Source organism: Primulina eburnea, chromosome 3 (assembly GCF_022965805.1).
Source record: "Primulina eburnea isolate SZY01 chromosome 3, ASM2296580v1, whole genome shotgun sequence".
Lineage (NCBI taxonomy): Eukaryota > Viridiplantae > Streptophyta > Magnoliopsida > Lamiales > Gesneriaceae > Primulina > Primulina eburnea.
Genome location: NC_133103.1, coordinates 3,195,301 through 3,221,181, shown reverse-complemented (window position 1 = coordinate 3,221,181; position 25,881 = coordinate 3,195,301). Strand labels below are relative to the sequence as shown.

Genomic DNA, 25,881 nt, shown 5'->3' with positions numbered 1-25,881 from the left:
ACAATAGAATTTCATGATATAGACGTCTAACATAACGTATTTTATCCAAAACCTATTAGAGCTTCATCATAATTTCTATCACCCATCTATTATACACCAAAAAAGAAAAAAAAAAGCCAGTACGTGTTCATCTTTGCTTTATGTTGTGCTCTGTTCAAAATAATCCCCAAAATTTGAATGCCTCTTACACGGTGTAGTGTTGTTGAATGGTTTCAATGTCCAATCCCTTTAGCTTCACCACGGATTCGACATGCCCCTTAAGAGTGTGAAGCTCCCTTAGCCTGCAAAATGTGCGTCTTCAATATTGTATCTTTACATTAACTATGTTTCTTTTTTGGAAAAAGTGGCACTTAGAAAAACTCTTGTTTAATATTTTTAAAAAAATTAAAGAAAGATCCTTTTGTATTTGAACTGGCAGTGATAACACTTCTAATTTTAGAAATTTGTTAGTCGTGCCATGAGAAAATAAAGAACTTGTACAATCGAGCCATTAGAACTTAATGAATTTAATTTTCAAGAAAATTGATGAAGCATGTGTACCTTGCCACTTCAGCTCTTCGTTTAGCCTGCTCAGCGATTTCCGACAGCTCGCTGTAGTTGTTCTTGTCGTGGAACACACTGGAAGGTCCTGGATCCGACAGCCCGTGAAGGGTTCGTTGCGCCACTGCCCATTGTGCTTCTCTCTCACCCTTACCATAATCTTTCTTTGTTGTGAATGCGGTCTATTTTGAGGAAGTACGATATCAAAGAAATGAGTTTACAATAAGTGAAATATTTCGGAGTCAAGTTTGGTTCAATCAAAGTTTGTCTGCACCGTGAGGAGGAAGCGGAATGAATTATTTATTAGAATAATGTAACTTGTTAGAACCATACCTTGTTCTGTATCATCGAATCCCAAGCTTTTCCACTCAATCCATAACGAATAATGAACTTGAGAATATCAAGTGGGAAGTAAGTGATAATGCTGAAGATCCAGATGACTCCAGCCCATCCCCATCCGACACCTTCAATTCTTGCAAATCCCCAGCTTGCATATACTGCAATTAGTGTAGCCACCTGGAATCCCACAACTTATATTTAGCCAAGAACTTGATGCAACCGAGTGACGATATATGTATAAGGTAAAAATTGATGACTTGTGGAACTTACCAACTGAGCTATCAAGAAAGCACTGACAAGCAAGAGACCAGGGCGTTCGACAAAAGACCAGCTTCTCGACCTTGTGACAAAAATGAGTGCTTGACTTATAATGCTCACTTGAAGGTACAGAGCTGCTGTGAGCTCATCTGTGTTCCCCCGGATGGATTTCACGTTAAAGGTTTCCTATAACAAAGAAACAATAATCCAGTAGTCAAAATTTGCTAGTTGTTTAAGAATCCAATGCTTGTTATGACAACCGTAGCAATTAGCCACAGTACGACCAAAACCCACACAACAGCATTGGCATCATGTTTCGAAAGTAGCTCAACTAATACCAGAGCCTATAATACTAAGTCCAATGAATTTTGTAATAAGCGTGCTAGTTTTCGAGGGCAGAAAGAGCTTACAGTGAAGAAATCGGTATCTGACGCGAGGTAAAAGAAGACAACAGTCATGATAGCCATGTATGTTCCAAGAACGACACCGGTGGCAAATATTTCCTTGAGTTTCCACGAATCAGGAACTGGAGATGGCTTCACTCTGTCTTTGGAGATTGTCATGATAGTTCCATCATTGAGAATGGCAATAACGAGAACCATGAACGGCGAAAAGTCAAACTTCCAGATAAGGGCAATAAGCATGAATCCCATGACAATACGGATTGTGATGGAAACAGCATAAATGGTGTAATTCTTCATCCTTTGGAAGATGGCTCTACTTGTAAGAACCGCACTCACGATCACACTAAGTCCTGGTTCAGTCAAAACAATATCGGATGCACTTCTAGCGGCATCAGTGGCATCTGCTACAGCGATACCAATGTCTGCTTTCTTAAGTGCTGGGGCATCGTTCACTCCATCGCCAGTCATACCGCAGATGTGCTTCCTCTCTTGTAGTTTTTTCACAATTTCATACTTGTGCTCTATGCATATAAAACTTGAGTTTAGTTGTAAGTAATACGATTTCTCATTAATACATTAAGTGGGTCCTTTTTTCCCCTTCCAGGGTAATATTGTACCTGGGAAGACACCAGCAAAACCATCTGCTTTCTCAATGAGCTCATCGACAGGGATCGAAGCGATAGATTCGTCCTTGGATTGGCCAAGAAGGGAAGAAGATGGATACATGTTGGTTCCCATTCCGAGCCTGCGGCCTGTTTCTTTGCCAATAGCTAATTGATCACCAGTGATCATCTTAACATTGACACCAAGATCAAGAGCCTTTCTAATAGTCTCTGCGCTATCGTGTCTAGGAGGGTCGAAAAGAGGCAGCAAACCAACGAACTCCCAAGGTCCACCATCACTTTCTTTGGTTTTTTCCGGAACAGTCTGAAATTTTATGTAAAATATTTCACGATTTGCAGCTTTTTTTAAAAAAATATTGTATACTTTTTTGTTGAAAGCATGATGGCATGAGAAACCCTTCATGGGATGCCTGACTAACCTGTCGTGAAACACCAAGGGAACGAAGACCGCGGTTGGCAAAATTATCTATGATCGCATGAGCCTTATTCTTTACATCCCCTTGGAGTCCACATAGTTCAATTATCTGTTAAATAAAAAAAAAAGAAATAAAACTGTGAGATACCCAGCATCGAAGAAAATATTATTACTTTTCATTTAATTATGAAAACTTTTACAATTATCCTTACTTGCTCAGGAGCACCCTTGCTGCATCTGTGCCAGTTTCCATTAGAATCATAATATGTGATCGCAGTTCTCTTCTCCACTGGGTTGAATGGCAAGAAATGTACCTCTGTAATTCCTGCTCTTGCCTAAAAACATCGAAAAAATAATACTTTACAACTAAGCAATCTTAGCAGATTTACCGTCCCAACTCCCAACAAGCTATGTAGTTTAGAAGACTCACCTCTTTGGGATCGCTGAGCATGTTAACAATTGAAGCATCAATGGCATCCTGATTCTCAACCCTGGAAGCCCTCGCAGCAAGCAAAAGAAGTGTTTCCTTATCTACATTCTTTGGGAACACCTCGACTAAGTTCTTGTCGACTGTGAGCTTATTGAGAGTGAGTGTTCCTGTTTTGTCGCTACAGAGCACATCCATGCCAGCCATTTCCTCAATGGCTGTCATTCTTTTTGTGATGGCGCCCTGCTGAGATAGCCGGTGGGATCCAATAGCCATTGTCACGGACAAGACTGTTGGCATGGCAATCGGAATTCCTCCAATCAGCAACACTAGAAGATTGTCGATTCCTTCTCGGTACCTCCTATGTTGAATCGGGTACATCACGACTATCTCGATCAACATGCCAACAGCAATGGAGCAGATACAGAAATTTCCAATGGCGGTCAGCACCTGATTAGCATACAATCATTTGAACATGTATCGAAATCTTAAAACTGACACTTTGCACACGAAAACATGATGTGTTACCCAAAAAACACGTAAATACATACCTTTTGGAAGTGTCCCACATTGTTCGTACTATCCACAAGATGAGCAGCCTTGCCGAAGAATGTGTGAACGCCAGTGGCGATAACCACAGCCTCGATCTCTCCCTGCTTGCAGGTGGAGCCAGAGAAAACTCCATCACCAGGGTGTTTGGTCACAGGAAGGGATTCACCTGTGAGGGCCGATTGATCGATCTTGAGAGGATCTCCCTCTAAGAGACGAGCATCGGCCGGGATAATATCTCCCAATTTCACACTGATCAAATCTCCAGGAACAAGAATTGATGCATCCTGCTCACTCCAATTTCCATCTCTCAAAACCTATAAGCACAATCAACCATTCAATTTGTAAGATATAGGCGTAAATTTTTCTTGTAACAATGAAAGATTCGTGATGAAGATAAGGTCAAGGCACCTTGGTTTTAGGAGCAAGACCAGCCATTAGAGCGGCAGCCGCATTTCCGGCATTATTTTCTTCAATGAAACTTATAGTTGAGTTGATAATAAGAAGAACGATAATACCAACAAAATCTTGCCAATCTGGAGGCTTGCCCTGCATTTTCACATGTTGACTTAATCCAGAAAAGAAAACAAGATGAAGAATCAAAGATAAACAGCTGCAAAGTTACCCCTCCATTGGCCAAGGCAATGGCCATAATGGCAGCAGATTCCATAACCCATGAAAGAGGATTCCACATAAATCCCAAGAACTTGAGGACCTTGCTTTCCTTTTTCTCCTCAAGTTTATTATAGCCGAATATTTCAAGCCTTTTGTTTCCTTCATCGGATGTCAAACCCTCCCTTGTACATCTAAGTTGTGTGAAAACTTCCTCAATGGGAATATTTTCCTGCCATGCATAAATGGATACATGACCATTATTACCAAGCCAAACTCTTGTACACTTCAATCAAGAATACGTCGAAAAATGGAGTATTTTTTTTTTAAAAAAAAAAAAACCAGCTTTGTCATCAAAGCAATGTAATTAGTAAATGGAGACTTACAAGGTCAACTTGTTCATTCTTGATTTGTTCCAAGGATATATCAGGAGCCATGATTATGTTTTTGCAATAAAAATAAGAAAAAATTTAGAGAGAACCACCACACAAGATTATAAAACTCTCTCTATCTCTCTCCCAATTGTTACTCCAATTTTTTACAGGCCTCCATGCAAATTAGATGGTACATTGATTCTTAAAAATGGAAGACAAGTTGGAAGCCATAATTGTTATTTCGAGGCGATAGCCCTTAATATTTAATTACCCATTTAATTTTTGGTGTCCTTAAACTCCCCAAAATTGTGGCAAATCGTACATTTTCCGGACCCCTCGTTTCAAAGATCAGGTGAGTCTCAAATTTTTTAGAAGGTGTTGCTTGTTTGGTCCTTAAAACGTGGGCCGCCATACGGATTTCCTAACAAAACAATGCAATGCCCGGCGAAATCGAATTTTACAAATGCGCGTTGGAACTTATATATGGATTTAGGAAAATAGAAGCATTTTTGTTTCGATTATTTAATTAGTCAAATTTAATTATGATCTTGTTTATTTTGTAATTTTAGTATTTTCTTTTCGAAATATTATTTAATTAGTTCACACCTTCAAATTGCAATACCCAAAGCCATTGAAAGTAGTTGTTTATATCGTGTAGCATCATTTCAAAATGAAGGAAATATAAAACCATACAATTTTAAGCAATCACACTTCGGTTTGAAATTTGCGAAATGCTTTTTACAGTTGTCTCAAACCAATGCATACTCAGAAACCTTGTTTTCCCATGTTTCACATCCAAGAATCTAATTCTAGCTGTTGAATGAATCAGAATAACATTCCAACGTACATATGCTGACAAAAATTGATCTTATAACATCAATAAAATTTAGATTTTCGGTGCCAATATTGACGTTGTAATATATGTATGCTGCATCTGCGTACTAATATATGTTGGTCTGATACTATCTTCTTGGTATGATCTTCAAGGGAATCAAAGAAACCGAACCCATGGCTAATCGGAAGATCATCTCACTTATTTGGGTGTTCATTCTCACCTTTTCTGGCACTAAATTCTCAGTTGCTGATATTTCAATAACTCTGTGGGATACCTCCACAAGTGCCGCCATCTCTGCCACAGGGGGAAGCACCTCCACCAACTCCGACAACCATTGCCGCCGCCGCCGGGAATACCAATAGCCGTTACTCCATCTCCGGGCCCAGTTCGTCCACCTTCTCGAGGTATCAAAGACGCTTACTGGCCATCCAGGACGGCGCAATCCTTATCACCATCCAGCATCCCAACTTCATATTTCACGCACATCTTTTACGCCTTTGTCATCCCCGACGGCACCAGTTTCCAGCTTTTAATAAACCAATTTGACGGACAATGGATGGTACCATTCACCCGGCCCTCCACGGAGCCACTCCTTCCGCGAAAGCCCTGCTGTCCATTGGCGGAAGCAGTGGACAACCCCTCGGCAACATTTCTCCACCATGACAAGCAATTCCGATAGCAGGGCCGCATTTATTCAATCATCCATCGACACAGCAAGAAAATACCTCTTTGACGGACTCGATCTCGACTGGGAATTCCCGAAAAACCCCATAGACATGTTTAACCTTGCCATACTTCTCAAAGAATGGCGGCTGCCATAAACCAAGAACCACTCGCCTCCGGTGGAGGGGTGATGACTTATTCGGACATTCTTGAGTTTAATTCCGCCAATAAACGAAACAGTGTCAACATATTCTTACACAGGGAGAAGTTGGATTGGATACAACGACACAATTTCAGTTGAGTATAAAGTGAAGTTTGCCAATAAACGAAACAGTGTAAACTTTACCTTCAATTTTTATAAAACTCGATTCAAATGAAACAATGACACGAAGTTCAATTATTAATTTCGGGTGTAAATGCTTATAACTAAAAAGCTTTGTTTGTTGATTGATGTTTTATATAATGGATACGGTTTCGTGTTGTGTGCTTTGTAGCTTCCATGGCATGGGACTCATCAGCCTGATTGATGGAGGAAGCAATCGATTATTCGTATGATTCTGCGAATCAGTTGACCCTTTAGCAATGCACCTTCAAGAATTAATTATTTTTAATTAGTCAACAGCTAGCAAAGTATAAAAGCTCGAATAAATAAGTGCAACTTCACCGAATTGTCACGCATTCATTAGGCATAATCATCGCATTTTCTTTGTTATTGTTGTGATAACAATATAAAGATTATTTAATATCAAACATTTGGATTATCAGTGTCCAATCCTCGGTGTTTTTTGACACCATATTTATGTGGAATTGTTGTGATTTTAAAATAGATAAATCGTTTCGTAGATAAACATCTATTTTTCTCTATTTTCCCAAAAACCAAACAATTATACAATAATTTTCTTTAGGTAAAAACTTGTGTGAGACGGTCTCACGGATCATATTTGTGAGACGGATCTCTTATTTGGGTCATCCATGAAAAAATATTACTCTTTATGCTAAAATTATTACTTTTTATTGTGAATATTAGTAGGGTTGATCCAGTCTCACTAGATAAATATCCGTGAGACGATGTCATATTAGACCCACTCTTTTGTTTAATAATCACGCAATTGGAACATATATACCAAGAAGGTTAATCATTTACCAGCGTTTTTTCCCTAAATTATCACCCGAATTTATAATCTATGCCTGATTTTTATGGAAATTGCATAAAACATCTAATATATACCTAACTTTGATATTTTTTTTAAAAAAGAAACTTTTAACATACCAAAAAAACACCCCTTTTTACTTAATTTAATTAAATTAGTGACAAATAAAAAGCCAGGACATGTATGGAATTCCTCACCGCGTCAGAGTTGACCGTCGTGGATCTTTCATATCTATTATTATGAAATATAATAATACTTTTTTTTCAGAGTTAGAATACAATTGTATTTTAGTAGACTTTCTTTGGATTGGTATGACTGGATAAATATCGGGAAGTGGAAAAGTGAGTCTAAATTACGGCAAACAAAAAAAAAAAATAAATAAAGTTGGACTGATTTAGTTTGTTAATTTGTTTACCCCGATTACTAATTTCAAGAAGAATCTAGTCTAATTTTAACTTGTCGAAGTGTCAAAAAACTATACTTCAAACAAAAGAAATCTTCCTTTTCAGTATATTTGCTTCGATTAGTTTCCCTCTTTTCAACATTATATAAAACACGATATTATATATATATATATATATATATATATATTAATTTTTTTTAAAAAAAATTAATTTATGCATTTAATATGAGTTTTTTTTTTGTGCAATAATAGTTGATAGTAAAAATCATAACAATTATCCATGTTGAATAGTTTAGGTACGTACGATATTCATACTTGCATGCTTACCTTTAATAGGTTGTGGTGAGAGAAAAGTTGCTGCAAAGAATACTTTATTATAAATAAAAGCTCCATTATTTGACTCAATAAAGCTGCATTTCGGTTACTACCCACTATAGACATACGCACATGCTGTATCTTTATCCTCGTATGTGTCCTATATTCTAATTTGAATTGGTTGATTTGATTTTGTATTTATTTATATAAGGTTATTCAAAATAATTAAATACATTTTAAATTTTAGAAGTTTGACATATATAGAATCATAATTGCACCTTTCGTTACCAATCATCGCTGGTTTTTTTATTCGATTTTCCTGTCTCCATCTCTTTCTTGCGATCTCTATATTTCTCTGTCTGCTAAAGTCTTGGTTTTTGATATTGAAATAAAGATTTTTGCATCTGGGATTGTGTTGAAGTGTTCGGGAAAGTGATTTTGGTGCTAAAGGCCCCATTTTTATCCTCCGATCTCTACTAAACTCATTTTCGGGTGTTTAGAATAGTGGGTCAAACGATGACTGTGGAGGAAACTAAGAGTGGAAATGAAAATCATGATAAATTTCCAGTGGGGCTGCGTGTTCTTGCTGTGGATGATGACCCGATATGCTTGAAGTTGTTGGATACTCTGCTAAGGAAATGCCAGTATCATGGTGTGTTTTGCTTCTGTTTTTTGGGGTTGGCATTACTTTTATTCAATATTTGTTTTGGATTGAAATCGAATTTTGTTGTCATCTTTTAGCGTATTTGATCAATATGTAGTCTTGTGTTTTCATTATTACAAGCAAGTCGAGCAAGGTTCTAGGTTTTGTTGATCCGATTGAGATTGGCTGAGTATAATGTAACATAAAATTTGCTCTCAGTATCTATCTCCTATGTTCCTGTTTTTTTGGGTGTAATATAATTGTGCTGGATTATGATTCATATTGTTTCCTATTATCAAATGTTTGTCCCATCCTGTGGATTCATATGCCTTGTTTTGATGGGAGGGATGCTCTGTATATTTTGGTCAACGGCTAACTTCTCTCTTCAAATGAAAATGATTCGCTGTTTCGCAGTTATTACAACGAGTCAGGCAAGAACAGCGTTGAAGATGTTAAGAGAAAACAAAGATAGATTTGACCTTGTGATCAGTGATGTGCATATGCCAGATATGGATGGTTTTAAGCTTCTAGAACTTGTCGGTCTCGAAATGGATCTACCGGTTATCAGTAAGCTCACATTCTTTTCTATGAACAATTTCCAAGACTTTTAGTCCTTTCATGAGATTGTGTATGAAATATTATTATGGTGGTGTTGTAGGCAAACTTAAGAAAAAAGAATCATGGTTTGGTGGGATTTTATTGGATAGCTTCTATAGTTCAGTGAAATCTTGCCAAAAAATTTTGAGTTCGTCTGATTCGGATCGAATATCTTTTTACAGTATTGCCATTTTCTTTAAAACATGCAAGGCCGACAATGTAATGAATTCCAATTCCTATATTAGTAATGGTCACCTTGAAATTTTCTTTTGATTCCTTGATATTGTTCCAGTGTTGTCAGCCAATGGTGACCCCAAACTGGTCATGAAAGGAGTTACACATGGCGCTTGTGATTATTTGGTGAAGCCAGTTCGAATTGAGGAGCTGAAAAACATATGGCAACACGTACTTAGAAGGAAGAAGCTCGATTCAAATAACAAGAATAAATCCCCTGGTCATGCCAAATATCACCATGAAAATGATGAAGGTAATGGATCTACTTCAAGGAATGATGCGGATCAGAATGGGAAAATTAATAAAAAGAGGAAAGATGAGGACGATGAGAATGATGATGGGCATGAATCTGAAGATCCTGCAACACAGAAGAAGCCTCGAGTAATTTGGTCTATCGAGCTTCACAGGAAGTTCGTCTCTGCTGTCAATCACTTGGGGATTGAAAGTAAGTTCTAAATACTAAGTGTAAGCATGTTTTGTAGGTAGTTACGGTAAATTTTGACGTGGATAAGTTTTGTTTTGTGGTGTTGTTTCTTGATACAGAGGCTTTTCCAAAAAGGATTCTTGACCTGATGGGTGTCGAAGGGCTAACTCGGGAAAATGTGGCGAGCCATCTTCAGGTGATGACCTTTCGTTGCCAACTTTAATCGCATTGATGAAATTATTTTTAGAGCAGTATCAATTGCAATGTGCAATACCTGAAGCAAATGGTTGGATTTACCTCACGGTGGTAACTTGTTTCACTTGTGCAGAAATACAGGTTGTACCTTAAAAGGATTAGTTCTGTCGCAACTCAGCAAGCGAATATGGCGGCCACATTCGGGGTGAATGGTCCCCATTTCATGCGAATGGCTTCCTTCGAGGGACTTGAAAATTTTGGAACTTTTTCTGGACAAGGACGACTGGCAAATGTCTCCTCGTCCCCTTATACGACCTCAGGTAGCTTACTCGGTACACTGAATATTCCTGCAAATATAAGCCTTACTCCATCTGCTATTGGAAAAACGAGCCTTGCTGTCTCATCTTCAAGTCAAAACACGAGTTTATTTCAAGGAACTCGGTCATCTTTGGAACAAGATCAGCTGCAACAGAATGTAATGAAATTCAATAGTATGAATGATTCAAGAATCTTTATGGATGGTAATACATTTACAGGCAGTCAAGAACTTATTGGTAGCTCAAGAAATTATTTAAATAGCAGCCCAAATAATCCCACAGCGGTACACGAAAATGGATCGTCTCTCAATATGGTTTCTTCCAACTCGGAATCCTTCAACTTCAGTTTCACTACAGAGAACAGGCCTCCATTACTTCAGAAGAATACTTCGAATGGGCCTTATTTACACAACATGAATATTAATCTTCCTTCAACCACTATGGAAAATTCAAGAAACTATATGCAATGGCAAGAAAGTTCGATCGGAAATGTTCAGAATATGAATCAAGAATACAACCAAATGTGGGGAGACAAAAGTCCAAATCGTAGTATCGGTCCAAGCACTACTTTTGCTTCCTTGAATGTTCCCGAAAATGGTTTTGTGGGTTCCTTTAGCCAAAATTCAGACCACAATAATCGATCCTGCAATGAGAAGATGGATATGGTGTTGAATGACAGATTGATTGGAGGAGGCGCTTCTTCGTTGCTCCAACGAAAGCTGGAAAGTGGCTTTGTTTCTCAGAGTTACGATTCTTTGGATGATTTAGTGAGTTCCATGATCAAACTGGTAGGAAATTACCAGAAGCAAGTCGAGCATCATCTGATTAATTTCCAGTCTCTACATTGATACTAGTATCTCATGTTTTATGGTTATGGATGCAGGAACATGAAGGAACAATGGCAACTCCCGCATTCGGCTTGGATGATTACTGTTTTGGACAAGGACTATGAGGCAGGCTCCATTTGCAAATGTTCCCTCTCAATTCAATCTCCTCTTGCGTTACATCTGCTTCCATATATCATTTCCATTAAATATCTTAGTCCATTAGTGTGTCGAGACACAAATATAATGACAACAAAATCTTTTAGAAAAGACAGCGTCAAGGGCAAGAAGATATAGATCATCGAATCAGTCTTCTTTCATCTAATGTTGAAGCTTTATAATGTCTTCGAGTCTCTGTGGTATCCCTTATTGAATTCTTTTTGTTCCTGCTTTTTTAAGTCTTGAAATTCATAGATATGACGCAATATAAATCTAATTAAGAATAAACAATTATTTAATTTGAATAGAAAATACAACACAGTGCATTTGAAGCTAAGAATATCGCAGTAAATTGACCCTTGGAGTTACGTCTCCATCCCACTCCCGGTTTCTTGGTCCTTGCTCAATCCAATCAGTTTGGGACTTACCTTCCCCATACGTATCGTAGTCAACAAGTCTTTAGTCCCTTCTATCTACTCCTAGCCTAGGATCTGCCTCCGGCGTGTTGGAAATTTTCGTTAATTTGGGATCATTATTTTTAATTTTGTTTAAAAAAAAACATTTTCGTGTTATTTCGCAGAAGTTCATATTATATTATATATTTTAAAAAAGTAAAAGATATTTAGGTAACTTAGATAAAATTTCAACAAAAACTCATATAAAATCGTCTTATAAAACAGATTTCTTTTAATCTAATCCGATTTATTGAAAAAAATATTAAATACGGAGACTATCGCAAAAAACCTCTTCTAAAATCTTAAATAGATTATCAAAGGAGGAAGAATAAAGAAATAGCATAAATCATAAATAATTAGTAATAAAATAATAATTTTCATTTTTTAAATGGTTAATTGGTGAGCGTTCCCCTCCGATGCGCGTGCCCCACTCCGAAACAAATAGCGGGCGGTTTCCGGTACCTTCTAACCTACCTCATACGTCAGGGAAATGATATCTCTACCATTGCCGAAACCTTTTTCGGCGCCGGGGCCGACAGCCCGAGCATCATTGAAGCAAACGAGCTCTCTGATAGTCAATTCATTTTTTACTTCACTCGCCGCCCCCACCTCCTCCCTCCAGCACCCCTTCTTACGAAAGCGACGGCAATTCCCGCAAGTGGGTTTTTGTAAATTATAAAATCTACTTTACGTTGAAGCCAAACTTATGCTCTACATCACATCACTGGCACGTATGAGGGATTGGTGATGTGAAAGTAAAAATGGAACTTTGTTCAACAATGAAGATATGATATGAAAGTCCTCGAATGAGATTCATGTCAAGTTACTCTCACACCCCTAGCTAAGAGTTCAAAATCATGATTGCTAGCAACCACCTAAGAAATATGTTCACATATAGTTGATAAATGAATGACTACATGGGTAAATGATGAGCTCACCATCCTTTTAACTCGCTTGAATATGGGACTTCACGAGTTAGTCGCAACAGGAGTTTCAACCATATGCATAATTACCAAAAAATGGCTGCATGTCGTACATCTCAACATTGCTAATCGAATCCACTCCGGTCGAGCATGTCGACAAAGTTCATCCTTCTAGGGAACCTCGGGTGGCAATCTTAAAAACATTGCATCTTCAATTTGAATCGGTAGATGAGTTGCCACAATAACAATTCCACCCTTCTTTCTGTGCTCGGCAATTATATACTCGAGTAACTTGACTCCATCATCATCCAATGCCACTGAAGGCTCATCCAGCAACCAAATGGGTCTATCAATGGCCAATAATCTGGCAAGTTGCAACCTTTTTCGCTGACCCATTGAGAGCATTCGTGCTTTCTCATTTGCTAATCTTCCTAGCCCCATTAATTCTACGGCCGGCAGGGCCTTCCCTTGCTTGCCTTCAAGAACTTCGAACCACTGAACATTGTGAAGAACAGTAAACTTGTTTTTGATGGCATCTTTTAGGGAAAGCCAGTTTAGCTGAAGCTTGTACTGATGGTACACACCAGATTCCATAATATCATGCCCATTCCAAAGTATTTCGCCAGCTGATGGTCTGGAGAAGCCAGCCATCATGCGCAAGAAAGTGGTTTTGCCTGAGCCATTTGCACCAGTTAGAACAAGGGCTCCTCCATCGCGGATGGTGATGTTCACATGGCGAAGGATTTGCTGTCCGTTTCTCATGCAAGAGACATTGCTAAGGAGCAGCCGAGGAAGTGGTGGTCTACGCAAAGTCATGGAGAGATCAAATAACGTTTATTTGATTCAAAATCTGGAGTTCCAAATATTCAGGAGCAGATATAGCTGACAATTCAACTTCATAAACTCCAGACTACCTAAAGCTGGCAACAATCAGGTGCATCCAGAACAAGTAGTTTCCTGTCGATACGTTAAAGAGATAAATATGTAAACTTCATTGAACCTAGACCATGTTTTTACAGAAGAGAATTAAACATGAATGCCACGCAATAAAAATATCTATTAGACCACCAACAAACTTGGTTAGACAAGGACCGTGTCTCAAATATAAATTCAGTTATCAGTGTCAACGGAGTATCACCACTCGTGGAACATGAGTAATATAAAACGCTGTATACAATTGGATAGCGGCCTTTTAAAAACAGCCACGATACACCACTTACACTTGGACCTTGCAAACCTCAACCTCCCTGAAACTTGGCCAGGATTTTTATCCCCCCTTTGACTACTTCTTGCATTATCAAGCCCCTCGTCTTTCTCTATCTCTACTCCAATCCTCTATCCACTTCACTCTCCTATGCCCCCCACTTTCGTTTCTCATCTCAGGGAAGACCACTTATCTTCCTCAACCCTTAAACAACTAACCAACCTTGTGGCTGTATCTGATTCAGGCTGGAGTTCGACACCTGAGCCACGTGGCAAGACAAACCCAGCGAGCATAAACTTGTCTTTGTTTATATGCTTTCATCTGGAATATTTGAATAAATGAAATTTGTTCTCCAAGGTCGTGCTTGGATTGATGAATTTAAAATCATATGCGAAATTCAAGTGAATTTCAAATTCACAGTATATCGAGTTAAACAATTTTAATACTAATTGTTGGGTGTATTCGAAATGAGGTGTTCAAATCCAACCCCCAAATCAAATCTCATCCTGTGAATAAAAAATTCCAAATGCAACTTAATAATACTGGCTGAAATATCGGGAGTTTCAGAATGCATTCTCAGTTTCTTACCGACTGATTTATCTTAAAACTGTATTTATTCTACAAATTTTCTATTGTTAATTACCGTGTCTTATAGTTTTACAGATCAATCATCATTCGGTCTAAAATTTTCCAAGTCAAGCCCAACACACAAGACCTCATACCATCGGAGGAAATTCCTGCATTTCCAAATAATTTAGTAGAAAAAGACAGGTTAAATAACCAGTCTTTCAAAAAGAGGAACAGCTGCATATAGATCCAAAGGTGTCGTGGAAACAGAGAGAGCTAACAGATCATTCCGATGAAAAGGATCGAACTCAAGAAAACAGCCCAAAAAGAAATTCACACAGTACACGCACACAACGATCTCGGAGAGCCGCATGCTCATAAAACATATGTAACTATTTACATGTGAACATTTAGCTTGAATTAAATTGAACTAAAAATAGGAAAATCTTAACATTTACCTCAAACAAATTGTGGAACTCTGATTCTGAAAGGGAGAGTTGGAAGACTAGAAAGTCATAAAACGGGTGAGAGCGGAGGTGGAAGAGGGAAGGGTTTAGACTTCAGAAGAGAATCCGCAAGTAATATTATATTACTATTTTAAAAAATAGTAATAATAATATTAAACAATATTTATATAGATATTAAATTTTTTGAAAATATTATTGATATTGATATTAAAAATATTAATAATAATAATAAATTCAGGTTCGAGAAGGGTCATTAATATGAGAGTGGATATGAAATTGGGAGGCGATGGCAGAGATGAAGATAACAAAATCATCCTCGTCTCGTCTCGTCTCGTCTGTCATCCTTACTTTAATCAGTGAGTCTAAAGTAATAGTCTTAGCATTAAAAAAATACTTTTTTTATGGATGACCCAAATAAAAGATACGTCTCACAAATACGACTCGTGAGACCATCTCACACAAATTTTTGCTTACTTTAAAATAATTGTTTGGGTCATAAGTATAACTTTAGATGCATCTAAAATATCTTATAATTATGTAAATGAATATTTTTTCCCATTAATGAAATTAATATTTGAATTTTGTAATGTCAAACAATTTATGACAAAAATATAATGTTTTGAGATATTTGTTAATAGTTAAATAAAATAAAAGTAAATGCTCAAAACATAACTTTCTTCCACTCTTTTTTACCATTTACGAGAGATTTTAATAAATATGACACCAACATTCTACTTTATTTTTTTAAAAATATATTATTTTGAAAATACATTATTAAGATATTATTTTAGGTAATAAGAATAATGTTGATCCTCTTACCTTCCGGAAACCAGAAGGATAATTTCGGAATTTCAGAACCGACAATGGTGTGACGTGGCACGTAATACGTAAGATTCGAAGGAGCCAGTAGCCAACACCCATGATTCTGTATTCCACCTTTCTCAAAGAATATATGTAATTGATTTTTGCTTTTCAAAAAAACGATGGAATCAAATTTTTAATCTTTAGCCGTAGAATTCACATTATTTCATCGTTCGGGTATCTGTTTCTTGGAAGAGGGGTGCGGAATACATTGACCAACAGATTAATTAAGGGGAAAAAAGACGAAGAAGCTGAAGGAGGAGAGAGGCGACCAGAAATTACGATTATGGTGAAGATCACGGCTTTGATGGTATTGAAATGCAGCCCGGAGGGTTTAGATCCAGTTATACTGGCGAACGCGTCGGATCTAAGCAGTTTCGGTTTTTTCCAACGCCCCAGCGTTAGGGAATTTATCGTCTTTGTCGGCCGGACTGTTGCTAAGCGCACCTCGCCTGGCCAACGCCAGTCCGTGCAGCATGAAGGTTTTTTAATCCTTTGAAGACTTCTTGAATTGAAGAGATGGAAACCATTTTCCCTTTTTTTTCTTTGAATTATTTTTTAAAAAAAAAATCTAAAAAAACCATTGATTTATTATGGGTTTTCGATGCTTTTATTTGGCGATTGAGCAAGTTTTTTCTTGTATGGATTGGAAATCTGGTTGGCTCGTGTGTTTTGATGGAAATTCATGTTTGGGCCCAAGTGGGAAGGGATAATGAGTAATGATCATATTGTTCTCTCTCTCCAATATATGCTGATATGTGGTAGTTAGAGGGCTGGAAATTTGCTAGAAGCTGACATGTGTCTTTTTATTCAAATGAACTATAGAATACAAGGTTCATTCCTACAATAGAAATGGCTTGCTTGCATTGGGGTTTATGGATGACCATTATCCTGTACGAAGTGCATTTTCGTTGCTCAACCAGGTATTGGCTCCTCGTTGGCGTCGACTATGTATAGTGGTTATTTTAAAATTTCATGAAGGCGGTGTTTTTTTGTCGAATTCGATTGACAGATGATGTCATGTTGTCAGGTCTTGGATGAGTACTTAAAGAACTTTGGCGAGTCTTGGAAAACTGTGCAGTCTGATAATGCTCAACCATGGCCCTATCTAAATGAGGCGATCACCAAATTTCAGGTGTTTCAGTCTTTCTGTACCTGTGTGTTCAAATGGGTGGCCTTATCAAATTAAAATCACCATCACTAATTTTCCTGGCAACCATCCTCTTGAATACTTTTGAAAATTTGGCGCATTCTCTGGGTTTAATCAATGAGTTGTAGATACATATTTATGAATGTGTGTTCTTGCATTCTGTACACCCTTTAGACTCTTGACTTTTTTTTTCTCTGTTTAACTTCTCAGGACCCTGCTGAAGCTGACAAGCTGTTGAGAATTCAACGGGAGTTGGATGAAACCAAAATTATTCTTGTGAGTGTGTTTTCTGCATCTTCACTTCCTTCATCACTTGTAAATCTCTACCCTAGCTACCATCATCCTGATTATTCTGGATCAAATTGCCTTGGCATATACACGAATTCCTCACTATAGTTGATTAGTTGCGTCTCTTCATCTACTTAGAATGCCATTATAACTTTGTAATTATTTTCAGCATTCAGCAACACTTTTGAATGAAATTTGTTAGTGTTTTATCATTGCATACCTTGGAGATGAGGGATGTCTAACTTGGATTAGTTTGTTTTTATAACACCCTAGTAACTCCATCAAGAAATTCTGTAATAAAGATTGTCTTTTTATCCTGGTGTATTATGTTAACCTGGGAGTTGAACAAATTCTTATCTCGACATGTGAAGCTTACTGTTTCAAAATCTGGTTAGGGAAGGATCAAAGATGGGGAAGATTTTCGAGGCATTCTCCATTCAGATATATGGTTCAACACTTACCTAGAAAAAAACTGAAGATAGGTGCATTATTACTTAAATGTTGGAAACCTGTGGTAAAATGATAATAGTATGCACTTTTAAAGTTCCTTTCAACTTGATTGGAGAAGAGCACACGTTGTTAGGAATGGATATGATCGTATTATGTTTTGTTGGTACTGAAAATTTTTTTATTGATGATTGTGTGGAATACACATTAACTTTCATTCATTCCATTATACTTGTGTTCTCTTCAAATAGATCCCTCTAGCAAACCAGGACAGCTGGTTATTTTCCTTATTGGGTTTTATCATAATTGCACATCGTCTTCCAAATCTGAACCACCTTCTTGTTCATTGTGTATCCGACCTCTTTTCTGGTGTAAAATTATGCAGCAGGAACTTTTAACCTGTGGCCTTGGTGCTTAAGTGGAAATTGCTCATTTGTGTCCATTGGCTTCATCCATGCAAACTCATTATTATTTCTTCTAAACTTGTTTGTGCTCGAGTATAAAATGGATTACAATTTAATTCAGTGATTTCTGGTTAGAAACTTAAGTTTGCGTAGATTTGTTTAATGCAACTGTTGATACAACAATGCGAATGCAAATGATGGGTTCACTGTTATTTCGTATTTCTCTTCTTTCTTTTTTCTTTTGACCTCATTACCTGTGCCACCTTTTGTGTTTGGTCTATTCCAGCACAAGACAATTGACAGTGTCTTAGAACGAGGTGAGAAGCTTGATAGTCTGGTTGAGAAGAGTTCAGATCTTAGTGCGGCTTCTCAGGTTTGTATACTTGTTTAATTCTCACTAGTTCTTTGCAGATTTGGGTTACTTAAATTAACATGTAAAGTGTGGATTGTTGTTTTGATGATGATTAGAGAAAGTGGTAAAGAAAAATGCGAGTATAAGGAAAATATTAAACAATAGAACACGTATTTATGTGGAAAACACCAAATCCTGGAAAACGACATGCATAAGAGAAATTTTAACTTACCAATTGAAGGTTACAAAAGGTATCAATTGACATATTTCCATCGCTTTGCAAAATCCTAGAAAATGGAAATGGTTATTTAAATGGTAAGCATAAACATGCCATAAATGGGGGCATGCAGAACTTGTCCATAAACTGTTATGGTTTTTTTCCTCGACTTTCTATGTACCTGTAATTGTACCATGTTTTCATATAGACAATCCTATGGTTGGTAATATACGCACTGTCTAGACATTTTAGTTGTGGTTAGTATTTTTTGGGGTGTTTAAAGTGGCCAAAACTTTTGCAACGAACTATGATCATTATAAATCCAATTCATGTTTTTTGTTTATGATCAACTGCAATCAGTGCATAACAGAAATACATTTGGTTGAGTCGTTGACCTGCAATCTTTCACTTTAACACTGGATATGCCATTCTACCTTTCCTTCTCTATTGCAATTGTTTCAACTCAGGGTCTGTTCGTTCTTTTCTAATGCCGGATTCTTGTCTGTTTTTTGGGGGTGATATTTGAAACAGATGTTTTACAAGCAAGCGAAGAAAACCAATCAATGTTGTACGATCTTATAAATGCCTGGGAAAGGAACGGGATGACCAGCTCGTATATGGGTTTCAGTTACTCCATTGTTGAATGCGATGTACGATGTAATTGTTTATAAATATGAAGTTTATGTAATGTTGTGAGGATGAATTCTTTGGTTTTCAACCTTTTTTACATTTGAGAAAGAAATCTGGTTCCAATCACAATATACCTCCTATATATGCATGCTTTGATTTCCCTATAATGGATGCTGTTATTTGGATATCATATATTGTTTAATTTGGCCGTCGTTGCCCCGGTTCTAGTTCCAATTCATGCATGGATTAAATAAAAACCTTTTTTACATTTGAGAAAGAAATCTGGTTCCAATCACAATATACCTCCTATATATGCATGCTTTGATTTCCCTATAATGGATGCTGTTATTTGGATATCATATATTGTTTAATTTGGCCGTCGTTGCCCCGGTTCTAGTTCCAATTCATGCATGGATTAAATACCTGCTTAGGATTGAGGCCCGATACCACTTTCTGTTTTGTCCTCGTTTACTCCTGATTGAATTTCGGATAGCTTTCATCTACGTAGGGTTTATTGTCATCATGGACACTATGCTCGCTAAGTTACATCCTTAAAAACAGGCTCCTATGTTATAGTTAGACCGATGGATTTTCAAATCAAAAAAATGAGTAGGTCTCTTGTGAGATGATTTCTTGTGAGACGGTCTCACGAATCTTTATCTGTGAAATGGGTCAATCACGAATTTTATCTGTGAAATGGGTCAAACTTACCGATATTCACAATAAAAAAGAATACTCCTAACATAAAAAGTAATATTTTTTCATGGATAACTCAAATAAGAGATCTGTCTCATAAAATATGATCAATGAAATCGTCTCACATAAATTTTTGTCCTAAAAAATACTATGGTTATATGAAATAATACAATTATAATGTAAATAAATATGAGATAGATTTAAATATTTTTTAATTATCTAAACAAAAAATTCATTCGAAACATAGTTTTCAAATGCCTTAATCCAAATGCTCCAAAAAAGTTACCGAGAGCCTCACAAGGCTCACAAAAATACATCACGGGATGATGTCAAGAAAATAACAATTGTGTTTAGATCATCATTATATACAATTGCAATTACGTCATTTTCCTGTCTTTCTTTTTTTTTTTTCACGTGGCAAAACGTGTAAATTAAATACACAAAGTACAGAAGAGATGAACGAAAAATATCATAAATATCCTATCACACACGTTTTCTTTTATAGTGGTTAAATTTGCCAACATGAAAATCTCATAAATGATCAATTAATGCATCAGACCTTATACTGTGTGTCCCGTCGTCCCCTCTTTGAGTATGAAATAAACTGAAAAAAAATATCCGTAATATTGAACACAAGTCAAGGCAGGCAACTAAATATAATGAATGAATGCATGGAGCAGCTATTAATACGAGGAATGTATGGGAGTTATCAATACTCATTTAACATTCCTCAATATCCCTTCACCATTACTCGTTATATTCCATTACAAGTTTCCTTCTCTCTTTTATTTTGGAAAGATCGGCAGGCCACCCTCCTCCTCTTTTCAAACATCTGATCGTGTAAGTTCATCTTAAGCATGGCTTTTTCTTCAAAATATTTATTTCATAATCATCTTTCTTTTTTTGATATATTTTTGGTTTTTCTCGCGATCATATAAATCATTATCAGAACAGTTACTAATATTTTCTAATGTAATCACCTTTATATTGTTGTTCATTTCGAGAAATTATTCGACTCAACGAAGCAGGAATGAAAGCAAAAGAACGTGTAAATTATGTATAAGAAAGAAGATGAATAGGTTAGTGGTGGAAAGAACGATCATATCAATTAAAAATCTTAAAATTTTATATGTAAATAAATTATTTTCAAGATACATTAATCTCAACCTTACATGAAGACGAACAAATAAATGAAATATTCTTAAAATTCCAATAGATAAGAGTACAAATTTATTTAAGAGTGCAGATATTTCATCAGATACATCTTGAAAGCAGGATTTGGAGAGAGATGATAGGCCATTTACTTCTGCTTCTTTTGTTGACACATACCATTGAAGCTCAGGATGGTATTGGGAAGTTGCCTCCTCCACCTCAAAGAAAATGGATGACTCTAAATGGTAGAATCACCAAGTGTGGCCTTAAAAGCTATCCATACGTATTTTATCCCAAAAAAAATTCAAAAAGTTACGGGTAGAAAAAAACCCATAAATTTTTTCTATTTCTTTCAGGTAATCAACCTGAGATAGTAGCCAATGGTGGATACTCAGGATTTTTCCCTCCCTCTAGTCTCGAGGCTTATAGCTTCGCAGGCGATTCTAGCATTCCTGGAACAATTTTGTACTGCGATCTGCATTTTACAAAGGACAATGATGGCTTTTGTGTTTCTGAAATCAATCTAATGAACACAACAAATATTCAAGACGTGGATCCTACAGGAGCAAAGGTGTACAACATAAATGGACAAGAAACCCATGGATGGTTCGGCTTGGATTACCCTGCCGAAGTCATTTTCCAGAAAGTGGGCCGTAAGTTCTTGAAATAATGCATCTTTTATCGTTTACATTTTATGTAGTAACTAGTAAATGGCAGTTTTTACACCAAGTAATCCAGATTTTGTTTCTATGAATGGGTCTGGGGCGTGTTCTCTGCATCTACCTATCGTTTACGGTGTATGAGGGTAAAGTAATGATCATAAGGACTTATTTGGGTTATAGGAGCTGTTTATATGACACGGGTATTTGGCATACCATACTTGATATGTGTTACCTTTTTCTCCTGCAGTGCGCCAGAATATATTCACCAGAACAGAAGTATATGATGGTACACCGATCATGAGTCCTTCCCAGTTGGTAGTCGACGGGGACGGGCAGCCACTGAAAACTCCCCCAAGAATGTGGCTAAACATTCAGGTCTCCCTGCATCTTTGACATATATCTTCGTTTTGCTTTAACGTTCATAATATGCTTTGGCTTATCTTTTGATGTCATTTTCAGTACAATATCTTCTATCAGCAAAATAAAATCAGTCCGGAGAAGTTTCTGCTAGAGAGATCTAATGTATTACCAGAGTTCATCTCATCTCCTGAGATAGGTTTCTTGAAGAGCATTGGACCAAAGTTGGGGGAGGCCAAAACAAAGATCATTTTCCAGTTTCTTGCAGAAGATGTTCAGGAGCCAACGACTAAAGAGACGTATGGTTCACTTGTTAACAAGCTCTCTATGATCAAATCTTTTGCATCTGGGATTCTTGTCCCAAAGGAATACATTTGGCCTATGAACAAGGCAAGAATCTTGCAGCCTTCAACAAACCTCGTACAAGATGCTCACAAGCTAGGCCTTATGGTTTATGCTTCGGGTTTTGCTAATGATAACTATTTGAGTTACAATTATAGCTACGATCCCACCAGAGAGTACCTTCAATTTATCGAAAATTCTCAGTTTTCGGTTGATGGGTTTTTGACAGATTTCCCTTCAACTGCTTCAGAAGCCATCGGTGAGACTTCTTGACCGTCCTGTCATATCCGTTCTTGCAAACATATTTTCTTTTCATTTGCTCTTTCTTTAGCATGAGAACTATCTTTCTGCTTGCAGGATGCCTACCTCAATATAAGAATGCTTCAAGAGTCATTCCAAGTAAGGAAAAAGAAACCGGATTTCTTCCTCATTGCGTAGAATTTTGTTACTATTATTTGATGATTGTTTGCCATTTTCTTGATAGCTTTAATCATATCCCATAATGGAGCAAGTGGTGATTTCCCGGGAGCTACTGATCTTGCATATCAGAAGGCAATAGAAGACGGTGCTGATATAATCGACTGCTCGGTTCAGTTATCCAAAGACGGAATCGCCTTTTGCTTAGATAGAGCAGACCTTATGAAGACTACTACAGCGGCAGCACTTTACATGGACCAATCCACGAACGTACCAGAAATCCAATCAGCAGACGGAATCTTTTCTTTTGATCTCACATGGAGCGAAATTCAATCTTTAAGTCGTAAGCTTCTCAAATTAGATAAACATGGATAAATTTTCAGTCCAACCCTTTTCATTACTTGTTTGCGCTGAAACCAATCCTTTCTTGCAATCAAATTCAGCTCAAATCGAGAGTTCCTACGACAACGACCTCGTTAGAAACCCTGGAAACAAGAATAAGGGGAAGTTTGTGACCCTTCCTGAGTTCTTGGAACTGGCCAAGAGGAAAGCAGCTACTGGAGTACTGATCTTCATTCAGGTGATTATACAGTGTCATATGCCCAATTGAACTGAATTTGATCCAAGAATCCTACTCATGTACATTCTTTTTCCTCAGAATGCCGCATATCTTGCTTCGAACAAGAATCTTGACATAGTCGACACAGTATCCACAGCCCTTACCAAGGCCTCATTCGATAAGCAATTTACTCAAAAAGTTCTGATTCAATCAGATGATAGCTCCGTTTTATTAAAATTCAAGAACTTCCCCAATTACCAAAGAGTACTTTACATCAATCCATCGATAAGTGGTGCGCCGCATCAAGTAGCAGAAGAAGTCAAGAAATACGCTGATGCAGTTTTAGTGCACAGAGATGCGATTGTTATGTCATCCGATTATTTTGCTCTCAACTTCACGAGCACCGTACCAGCAATGCACGCTGCTAATATCTCAGTATATGTCGGAGTCCTCAAGAATGAGTTCCAGAACTTTATAATGGATTACCTATCCGATCCTTATGTCGAGATAACCACTATGTATTCCCAAAAGGTCGATGGATTTGTGACAGATTATCCAGCCACTGCAAATTCATTTGTCAGTACGTATCATTACATTTTCTTGAGTGAGCACGAGAATGTAACATAGATTTGGACTCAGTATTTCTTCTCTAATGAATGCCTCAGGGTCGACTTGTACGAGCAACGGATCACCGTATGTCATAAATCCGTTGAAACCAGGCCTGCTATATCAGCCAGATACGGCAGAAAAAGTGGCTGAACCCCCTCTACTCAGCACGGGAGACATAGTCGATCCACCCCTACCAGCAGTGACCAAGAATTCGCCAGCTGATTCTGCATCGAACTCTACTGCTGCGAGCGAATCTCCAGCTTCAACACCAAAGTCTTCGAGTCCGTCAATAGTCATAAGTAAGGCGCATTTCTTCTTTGCTGCAATGGTTGGAATTCTAACCTGTTCATTGTAGAGTAAGGAAAAAAATACTAATTTCAACTGGAACTTTAGATTTTGTACCAAGTCATAGACGAAATGATCCAGCGACTCGAACTGGAGATTCGGAATCGGGTGAATTACATTACATATGTCTGGCAACTGTTACACGCGATCCCTCGTACTCTTGGACAATTCATTCTTGTACAGTGGATGATAATATCCAGAACGTTGTGATCTCAAGAAACAATCAATTAAAATATTCATTTCTAAACTTTTTTAAACAAACTCGTAAATAACATAAGAATTGATACGGGTCGCCATCCGGGTAGCCCCGTCAAGATACGGGTCGGGTTATTCTCGAAACCAGATTCATCAGCTCAGACAAAAAAAAAAAAGAAATCATCACCATAGCCCACGTGATAAGTGGCATAGATTAATTATTAATTTAATAAGTATTTTAGATTTTGTTAAATTAACCTTTCATAAAAAAAAAATACACGTCACTATCTGGTGCTGAGAGATTTTGAGGCTCAGATCGTTTGGAGGCGAGAGAAGCCGACGACGCTATGGCTGCAAAGAAATCACCGGTTGCGCAAGTACGAAACGCGCGCCGTCCGGGCTGCCGCGCCAAGATACGAGTCGGTTGATATCTCGTCGCCCCAGAGGCATCAACTACAAGAATCATCACAGCCTCCACTAATCAGTACAGAAGCAGTCGAACAACTGAAGTAACCACAGGAATGCGGAGATGCGCAGCAGTAGTAGTATCCCAGCAATTGATCTATCTATATATCTATCTATCTATCCATTCACCAATCTCTCTCTGTCTTCGAAAAGAACTCAAAGTCGATTTACAAAGGGTTGTTTGATTTTTAGGCACATCGAAATCATTGGGCCAGAGGAGAGGAGGAACTCCCGACTGTTGTCTCCTCTCTACCCTCTTTCCTCTCCCCTCCACCACAAAAAATGTACTTCGAAATGTATTTATTGCTTGTTTATTTATATTTTTTAGGCAATATATGGTAGGAGTGGACATAATTTGGTTAAAATCGAAATAATCGATCAGATTGAAAAATTCGGTTTAAATGATTCGGTTTTTCGATCGGTAAGGGTTTCAAAATTAAAGAAATTCGATTTTTCGGATCAGTTTTGATCCCCAGAAAATCGAAATAACCGAACCAAACATATTATATTTAACTATAGGTTTTTTTGTATAATTGATTAATAAATGGGCCTCAGTCATGTGATAAGTCTAATATTGACAATTGAAAATTCAATTTATTATTGAAGCTCATATTATTAAATATATTGAGATTTGAGATGCAAAATATATGTGAATTTTGGAGTCTGAGAATTGAAATTTAATGACGGTGTATCTTTTTATTGAAGAGCTATTGCTTGAAATTGTATTTCAAATTGTCATTGAAGCTTAGATTGTTAAGTCATAAGTGTATTTAAATCATATATGTTCTACTCATCTACTATCATTGTTTCTTTTAT

General features: G+C 37.3%; 5 protein-coding genes across 6 annotated transcripts; 3 read left to right on the top strand and 2 right to left on the bottom strand.

The window, feature by feature from the left end:
• Positions 1 to 15: 15 nt before the first annotated feature.
• Positions 16 to 4,787, bottom strand: LOC140825385 (ATPase 8, plasma membrane-type). Its single transcript, XM_073187135.1, has 13 exons — positions 4,554 to 4,787; positions 4,181 to 4,399; positions 3,967 to 4,104; positions 3,558 to 3,872; positions 3,010 to 3,456; positions 2,792 to 2,914; positions 2,584 to 2,688; positions 2,159 to 2,468; positions 1,548 to 2,062; positions 1,150 to 1,323; positions 874 to 1,056; positions 541 to 722; positions 16 to 281 (listed from the first exon to the last, which is right to left on the bottom strand). Exons 1-13 carry the CDS (start codon positions 4,602 to 4,604, stop codon positions 185 to 187), a joined length of 2,859 nt encoding a protein of 952 aa, XP_073043236.1. The 5' UTR covers positions 4,605 to 4,787; the 3' UTR covers positions 16 to 184.
• A 3,374-nt stretch (positions 4,788 to 8,161) lies between these two features.
• LOC140825384 (two-component response regulator ORR22-like) lies at positions 8,162 to 11,496 on the top strand. 2 transcript variants are annotated; one of them, XM_073187134.1, is made up of 6 exons: positions 8,162 to 8,560; positions 8,966 to 9,118; positions 9,441 to 9,827; positions 9,926 to 10,002; positions 10,135 to 11,085; positions 11,202 to 11,496. In XM_073187134.1, the coding sequence occupies exons 1-6, from the start codon at positions 8,425 to 8,427 to the stop codon at positions 11,268 to 11,270; spliced, it is 1,773 nt and encodes a 590-aa protein (XP_073043235.1). In that variant the 5' UTR covers positions 8,162 to 8,424; the 3' UTR covers positions 11,271 to 11,496. The 2 variants fall into 2 exon arrangements, with proteins under 2 accessions (XP_073043235.1, XP_073043233.1); XM_073187132.1 differs by having other exon boundaries at positions 8,166 to 8,560; positions 10,135 to 11,106.
• A 1,102-nt stretch (positions 11,497 to 12,598) lies between these two features.
• On the bottom strand, positions 12,599 to 15,048 carry LOC140825383 (ABC transporter I family member 1). Its single transcript, XM_073187131.1, has 2 exons — positions 14,909 to 15,048; positions 12,599 to 13,636 (listed from the first exon to the last, which is right to left on the bottom strand). The coding sequence occupies exon 2, from the start codon at positions 13,493 to 13,495 to the stop codon at positions 12,851 to 12,853; it is 645 nt and encodes a 214-aa protein (XP_073043232.1). The 5' UTR covers positions 13,496 to 13,636; positions 14,909 to 15,048; the 3' UTR covers positions 12,599 to 12,850.
• An 874-nt stretch (positions 15,049 to 15,922) lies between these two features.
• LOC140825382 (VAMP-like protein YKT61) lies at positions 15,923 to 19,434 on the top strand. The gene is made up of 6 exons (XM_073187130.1): positions 15,923 to 16,260; positions 16,604 to 16,701; positions 16,809 to 16,913; positions 17,139 to 17,204; positions 18,354 to 18,440; positions 19,168 to 19,434. Exons 1-6 carry the CDS (start codon positions 16,065 to 16,067, stop codon positions 19,216 to 19,218), a joined length of 603 nt encoding a protein of 200 aa, XP_073043231.1. The 5' UTR covers positions 15,923 to 16,064; the 3' UTR covers positions 19,219 to 19,434.
• Positions 19,435 to 21,250: 1,816 nt separating this feature from the next.
• Positions 21,251 to 24,397, top strand: LOC140828639 (glycerophosphodiester phosphodiesterase GDPDL6-like). The gene is made up of 8 exons (XM_073191577.1): positions 21,251 to 21,359; positions 21,471 to 21,767; positions 22,024 to 22,151; positions 22,224 to 22,742; positions 22,833 to 22,874; positions 22,941 to 23,265; positions 23,336 to 23,454; positions 23,503 to 24,397. The coding sequence occupies exons 1-8, from the start codon at positions 21,251 to 21,253 to the stop codon at positions 24,076 to 24,078; spliced, it is 2,115 nt and encodes a 704-aa protein (XP_073047678.1). The 3' UTR covers positions 24,079 to 24,397.
• The last annotated feature ends 1,484 nt before the right edge of the window (positions 24,398 to 25,881 follow it).

Bases quoted from the DNA above. Each gene is read 5' to 3' on its own strand.
- LOC140825385 (XM_073187135.1), bottom strand. From the start codon at position 4,604: ATGGCTCCTGATATATCCTTGGAACAAATCAAGAATGAACAAGTTGAC. The intron at 2,689-2,791 runs GTAAGGATAATT...TTTATTTAACAG, and splicing joins GCAAGGGTGCTCCTGAGCAA to ATAATTGAACTATGTGGACT. The intron at 1,324-1,547 runs GTAAGCTCTTTC...TCTTTGTTATAG, and splicing joins CAGATACCGATTTCTTCACT to GAAACCTTTAACGTGAAATC.
- LOC140825384 (XM_073187132.1), top strand. From the start codon at position 8,425: ATGACTGTGGAGGAAACTAAGAGTGGAAATGAAAATCATGATAAATTT. The intron at 9,828-9,925 runs GTAAGTTCTAAA...TTCTTGATACAG, and splicing joins CAATCACTTGGGGATTGAAA to AGGCTTTTCCAAAAAGGATT. The intron at 11,107-11,201 runs GTAGGAAATTAC...TTATGGATGCAG, and splicing joins TGAGTTCCATGATCAAACTG to GAACATGAAGGAACAATGGC.
- LOC140825383 (XM_073187131.1), bottom strand. From the start codon at position 13,495: ATGACTTTGCGTAGACCACCACTTCCTCGGCTGCTCCTTAGCAATGTC.
- LOC140825382 (XM_073187130.1), top strand. From the start codon at position 16,065: ATGGTGAAGATCACGGCTTTGATGGTATTGAAATGCAGCCCGGAGGGT. The intron at 16,261-16,603 runs GTTTTTTAATCC...AATGAACTATAG, and splicing joins CCAGTCCGTGCAGCATGAAG to AATACAAGGTTCATTCCTAC. The intron at 17,205-18,353 runs GTGAGTGTGTTT...GGTCTATTCCAG, and splicing joins ATGAAACCAAAATTATTCTT to CACAAGACAATTGACAGTGT.
- LOC140828639 (XM_073191577.1), top strand. From the start codon at position 21,251: ATGATAGGCCATTTACTTCTGCTTCTTTTGTTGACACATACCATTGAA. The intron at 21,360-21,470 runs GTAGAATCACCA...TATTTCTTTCAG, and splicing joins AAAATGGATGACTCTAAATG to GTAATCAACCTGAGATAGTA. The intron at 23,455-23,502 runs GTACTGATCTTC...ATGCCCAATTGA, and splicing joins AGAGGAAAGCAGCTACTGGA to ACTGAATTTGATCCAAGAAT.